This window comes from Nipponia nippon, unplaced genomic scaffold (genome assembly GCF_047370975.1).
Source record: "Nipponia nippon isolate SJK-2023a ecotype South Korea unplaced genomic scaffold, ASM4737097v1 scaffold_2, whole genome shotgun sequence".
Lineage (NCBI taxonomy): Eukaryota > Metazoa > Chordata > Aves > Pelecaniformes > Threskiornithidae > Nipponia > Nipponia nippon.
In genome coordinates this window covers 49653768-49659767 of record NW_028262336.1, presented here as the reverse complement: position 1 = coordinate 49659767, position 6000 = coordinate 49653768, and the positions used below count along the sequence as shown (strand labels likewise).

The window sequence follows — 6000 nt, the reverse complement described above, 5'->3', positions numbered from 1 at the left end:
GCGGCGGCCGCGCTTGCTCTCGGTGCGGGGCCGGGGGGCCCGCACCGCCCGCCGGGCTGACGCGCCTTTCCCGGGGGGGACCCGGCCGCGGCTGCCTGCCCGTGCCCCGGCTGCGGCGGCCCGGCGGCGCCCAGCTCCCCCTCGCCCCCGGGCCCGGCGGAGCCGCTGCCCCGCCCGGGGGTCGCTGCCCGCCCCGTCCCGGGCGTGTGGGACGCGCCCGGTGAGCGCGGCCGGAGGCGGGCCCGCCCCGCCCCGCCCGGTTTATCAGCCCCGTCCCGCCGTCCGCCCGCCGAGCCTCACGCCCCGCCGCCGCCGCCGCCTCCTCACCGCCGCGGGGCCGGGGCCGCCGCTGCCGCCTCCCTGCGGCCGGGCGATGGTGCCGGTGCCCGGGGTCGCCCTCCTCGCCGCCCTCCTCGCCGCCGGGCTGGCCGCCGCGGGCAGGTGAGCGGGGCCGGCGAGGGGGCGAGGTGGTCGGGAGGGACCCGGGGAGCGCTGCCCCGCTGCTCTGCGGGAGCGCCCCTTGGGCTCCGGGCGGGACGGGCCCGGGGCAGGCGGCCGCCTGCGCTCCCTGCCGTGCTCGCCCGCTGGTGCGGGTGTAAGCGAGTGCCTCCCTCCTCCACCCGTGTCCGCGGGGCTCGGCAGGTCCCCGGGGCCGCGCTGTGCAGCCCGAGGCCGCTCCGGGCAGGGCCGTGCAGGAGCCGGTACCGCGGCCCCCGGCTCACGCGGGGCTGAACGCCGTCCGCGGAGCGGCGGAGGCTTTCTGGCCGCTCTCCCGCAGGGAATCACACCAAAGCCCTGGGGCTTTTTTCCTCTGGGAAAAACGGTAACTTCAGTGCGCCGGTGGAGATCCAAGCGATGAGAACAGCGGCACCGCCTGCAGCAAGATGTGCGCTGCTCGAGTCTTCGGTTTGCCTGCACGGACAGAGGCTTTCCCGTCAGCCTGCCCTGGCAGTTCTTATGTTCTGCAGGGGCAGGCGCACTCCAGAAACAGAATGAGATTTTGGGAGAGGATAAGTAAAACTGTTTACTCCAGCTTAAGCCATTCCAGCGTTCCCCCTCCCAGTTCTCCAGGAGCAAATAAAAGGCCACAAGTGCTGCAGCAAGGGAGTAGCTAGTAAAGGGAGAATTCACAGCAACTGGGGATGAAGCCTTCAAGATGTCCTGTGGTTTATTTGTTTAGTACCAGATTTGTGAATGGGAATGTTTGTGATCAACAAGTGCTGTTCCAGCACACGCAGGGCTATGGAGTGGTCAGCTCCTCAGGACCTGGAAGTTTATAAACTCCAGACCTGCTGTTATAGAAAACACATTTGCTCTCAAAGCAGAGCTCCGTTTAAATGCTCACGTTAGTCACTTCTTGATGTGGTGTATTTGTATTTCAAACACTTTGAAAGGTGTCAAAATGCAAAATAAGAGCATTATCTCCTTCCAAAAGAAAGTATGCCCTGGAATTAGCTGAAGCAAAAAGGGTTGTGTTTGGTAAAAATGATGTTATTTGACAGTAAGTCATGAAACCTGTGGGAAACCTACAACCTACCTAAGACTGATTTCTCTACAGCCTGTCTTGTCCAGGTTGATGTCGGATGATGGTGGTGGCATCTCTCTTTTCTACCAAGATTGTCATTCTGCCTTTTCCATTGGAAGGAAGGGGAAAGAAGAGGTTTTCAAATATCTTGATGGAAGTCTTGGATGACAAGGGATACTAATTTAAGAGGACAAAGAAATCATATTGACTCTGAAAACCTAGGAAGAAGGAACAGGAAATAGTAAAAATTAGAATCAGTTTGGAAAAAATGAATTCATTATGATTATTTTTGTCTCCTAGATGTGTAGCTTTCATACCTGGACTTTTAACTTTTCTGCTCTGAGCACTGCCTTTAGGAGTTTGGTGGGCACATGAAGCCTTAAAGGAATTTCTGCAAGCCCAAACTTCACTTGGTGTTTTGGGAGGGACTGGCAGTGAAGCAGGACTGTTGTCACATTGAGTACCCGGAACTGGCTGAAGGGATATCTAAGACACAGTTATTAAAAGATAATGGGTGGCACTTTTTTGGTTTTACTTAATACAATTATAGGTTAACTCTTTTTCTAGAAGTAAGTCACCTTTCAAATAACCTTCAGTAAAACCAAACAAAAAGCCCAAAAAACAGCCAACCACCACAACAAAAAACCCCTATGCTTTTCTTTGGAAAAATGTTCAAACATATCTCTGCATGACGTACAGTCATAACGGACTTTTTAGGAATTTCTTTCAAATTGCTAAATCTTGCTAAGTTGCAAGATACCATCTTTTTGTCCTTCTGAATATACCAGCTGATCAAAATTTTAGGTTTGCTCCTAGTTGTTTTGTTGCTAGCAACAATGTCCAGAATTTTTTAAGACGAAAATTGAAGAAAGGGATAATATCCTGTCTTGGATATTCCAGTTAACTGGAAGCCGCTAATAATGTAATTGAGACCTCTGTGCCCCCCAACTCCCCAGCAGCAGGCAGCTATTGTATGGGCAAGAGCTGACTAAAAGTGTCCTGTAGAGATCTTATGGAAACAAAGCACTAAATCTATTCAGCAGCTGTGTCTTGAAGAAAAAAAAAAAGTAGTAAAGCTCAAATGTTCCTTTCCAGAGGAAGCTTTAGTAAAAGTCAGAATATTAATAGGACCTGAAAACAAACAACTGTATTAACTCATACCATACCTGACTTCTGTTATCTACCTGCCTGGTTAAATTAGGCTTTTGAAGACTTGCTCGCTCATCCTCTGCAGTTGTTATTGTCACATAGCTCAGTTCAGACAGGTCTTACCCTGCTCATGATCACTGGTCAGGAGAACATGACAAGTAACTCTTTTCACTGTTGCCATTTTTACTTCTTTTTATTTCAGCCATTACTGGTAAAATGGCTGCTAATGAGGATTACAGTCCAGCACAGCTATCAGCCCGGTTATTGTATTTGAAATTTTTGACTGCCCATTGGTATACAGACATTTTTAGTAGCTTGGATTTGGCCTAGGTCATAACTAATTTTGAGAAACTGATGCAATGTAAAACTGTTTTCTTATTTTACAGAATGAAACAACAAAAAAGGGGGGCGGGGGGAGGCTGTTGGATAAGCAAGTCCCAACATTCAGGTGTGCTTTGTTCCCCCTCTTTTGCCAGTTTTCATAATATTTTCCTTTGCAGTTGTTTGTGTATTTAAACTTTCGGGGATATCAGTCCTACCCTATCAGCAGCCTAGCTCTGCTGGAAGATCTACACTAGCCACTTGATCAGTGGAGCAGGTGAACTTTCTGAACATGTTTTATTGTAAATACATAAGTTTTCTTTTTTAATATCAAATTAATTAAATCACTGCAAGAAGTCAAAAGTACTGTGTAGTAGTTTAAGGTCTGTCCTCACATCACACGTCCAGTTTCTTTTGTCTGCTGCTCACACCACTGTAGGTATAGGTATATACCTACCTGGTCCTGGCCAGCAGCTGAATGCTTTGCTCTGAATTGATCCTACTTCCTTTGGGATAAAATTCAAGATCTTCATATTACTCCAGAGAGGAACATTTTTTTTTTCAGCAGCAGCTGAATAAATGGGACATAACTTCATTCATGTCTATGTTCGTATCATTACAGGCAACATTAGATCTTTCTTAGTTTGTGAAAGAGACTATGTATCTTAAAACTAGGTAGGAATTGTTCTGGTTCTTCAGTGCTCTTCAAGACTCTCCCCCCTCTCGTGGCTGCATTCGTACTCTTGTATCCCCCTGAGAGTATTAATGGACAGTGGCACAAGAGCAAATGGATATAAAGTGGCCTTTCTCTTAACAAGCTTTTCTCTCTTTTGTTTGGAGCTGCCTGACAGGCAGCTAGGACGCAATCAGGTCCCCTCTCAGCTTTTGGTTTGTTCAGCTGAAGCCAAGTTCTTCCCATCCTCTCTAAGACAGGTTTTTCATTCTTCATAGCTTTTATCATTCTATATACCATATATAATTCATAGTTCTTCAGCATGGATGTTAAGAACTGTACACAATACAACCTGATATGGCAGCAGTAAAACTTCCCTGGAATTTTGACTGAAGCACCTGAGGGTCCCACCCATTTTATAATGGTGCTAGTGGCTCACAGGGATCTTGTGAGAGTAAATATGGCCAGCCTGCTCTTTCTGTCACCTCAGCTAAGGAGACCCTGGCTTATTGTAGAAGTTCTTGGTATTCATCTTGAACGTTCTTTGCTAAATGCCATCCTACTGGTGTCAGCAATGTCACAGGCACATAAAATCGGTTACTTCTCTGCTGCCTGAGCACCCTGGATGGCTCAGTCTGACAGTTGTTACCTTTAGCACTAGCCCTGTCAGCTGCTGACTCTCAGAGGACAGACTTCTTCACTAGAAATGTGGAGACTGCTCTTGCCACTGACCTGCACAGCGATTTGACCTGCACAGTCTCCGTTTTCTTGCCTTTTTTCTTCAGTCGCATATTTAGGCTGCAGGTTCTTCAAGGCCAGGCATTTTTTGCACGCTGAGCAGACAGTGACAAGCACAGCAATCTCACTCAGGCCTCTAGGTACTCCTTGTGAAATCCTATCAGAATATCGCACAGGGAGGGATCAGAAGCGTCCTGTGCCTCCAGTCTGCGTTACTTCTCCCCCAGTGTCCAGGAGGGTCCATGTGACATTCCCCCGGAAAGGATCTGCCTGCCCGAAAGGATCTCCTCGTTCTAAATTTCTCTCCTTTGCACAAAATGCTGAACTCCTGAACGCAATAGCTGGGCTGATGGCTGGTGGTTCTTCATGGGCCAGAGGGACTAACCTGGCAAAACTGGTTTTCCTCCCAGATTTTGGGATCCGGGTGGGCTCTCAATGATCTAGTTGACCTTTCCCACTGCCAAAGGTAGGCTTGAACTTGGTGCTTGTTTTGGAAACCAGCACAAGTGAAAGACCTTGTCCAGGGCGGTATCTATAAAGTTCAGCTATGTTCATTTTATTTGCAGTTTTATGGAACATTTCCAAGTTTTAAGACAAGTTCGTACTGAAATCTTGTGAGATATTGTATACTTTGTAAAGATACTTTCATTATTTGATTTTGAAGTGAATTATTAAATAAAACGTTACTGAATGAGGTTGTCTTCCTGTGAAAATTAGCACCTTTTGGAAAGTAATGAGATCCTGCTTCCTCCAAGCTTTAGGCATTTTAACCTTCCAGGTAAGTCATAGCACTATCCAGCTGCATTCAAGGGGATTTTCCGGGATGTAAGCAGAATATGTATTTATTACCGAGGTGGATTCAAGGGCCCTTTCTAGTATGCAAGCAGAAGATATGTTCTTTAACTTGTATGCTTGCAAGTGATGTAAGCCAGCAGTATTTGGATGAACAAAATGGAAAAAGGTTCTTTTACTGTCTATAAATCCAGAGGCAGGGTACTGATTTCTAATAGATACACATACAGGAGTCATAGCTGTTCAATATGCTTTTTCTCCTGTCTGAAGATGGGGTACATGTACTCCTGTAAACTGCATCACTGGGTTGATGGCAAAGGCTGGGTGACTTCAGAACAACTTATTTCAGCACCAAAGTCTTTTTACTTGCCAGGTGACGCGAGAACCATATCTTCATTCAGGGTATCTCAGATACATGAGCTTATGCATTTCCTCTGAGCTCCCTTCTCTTTCCAATGGTTCTGATACTAAAGAAAACTCTGAGGTAGTGTTTTGTATCTTTGAAGTGTATGCATATATTTATTTTACTAGTTTGCCTTAAGTGATGTTTGCAGTAACTGTTCCAATATGAGTGCAACCTTACAGATAAGCACAGAAGGGTATGTGCAAAGCACTGCTGTAAGGTGGTAAAGCAATACCTCTATCGTGCATCAGACTAAAAAATGCAAAAGTTCCTGGCCTGTTGACTTTTTTCCATTTTTTTTTTCCCCACCATGGGATGTTTGTGCCTGTATGTTGCCCCCCTCAATACCCTAGATGGCTTACTATGAAGCTCTTGCAGATAAGGTATTTTCTGTGTCAG

The 6000-nt window shown here is 47.2% G+C and overlaps 1 protein-coding gene across 2 annotated transcripts in view; it reads left to right on the top strand.

The window, feature by feature from the left end:
* Positions 1-320: 320 nt before the first annotated feature.
* EGFL6 (EGF like domain multiple 6) overlaps positions 321-6000 on the top strand; it is a 46619-nt gene continuing 40939 nt past the window's right edge. For both annotated transcript variants that reach the window (XM_087758191.1, XM_087758190.1), the window contains exon 1: positions 321-441. In XM_087758191.1, coding sequence (XP_087614317.1) covers positions 374-441 — 68 coding nt within the window. In that variant the 5' untranslated portion in view covers positions 321-373. The remainder of the gene's footprint in view (positions 442-6000) is intronic.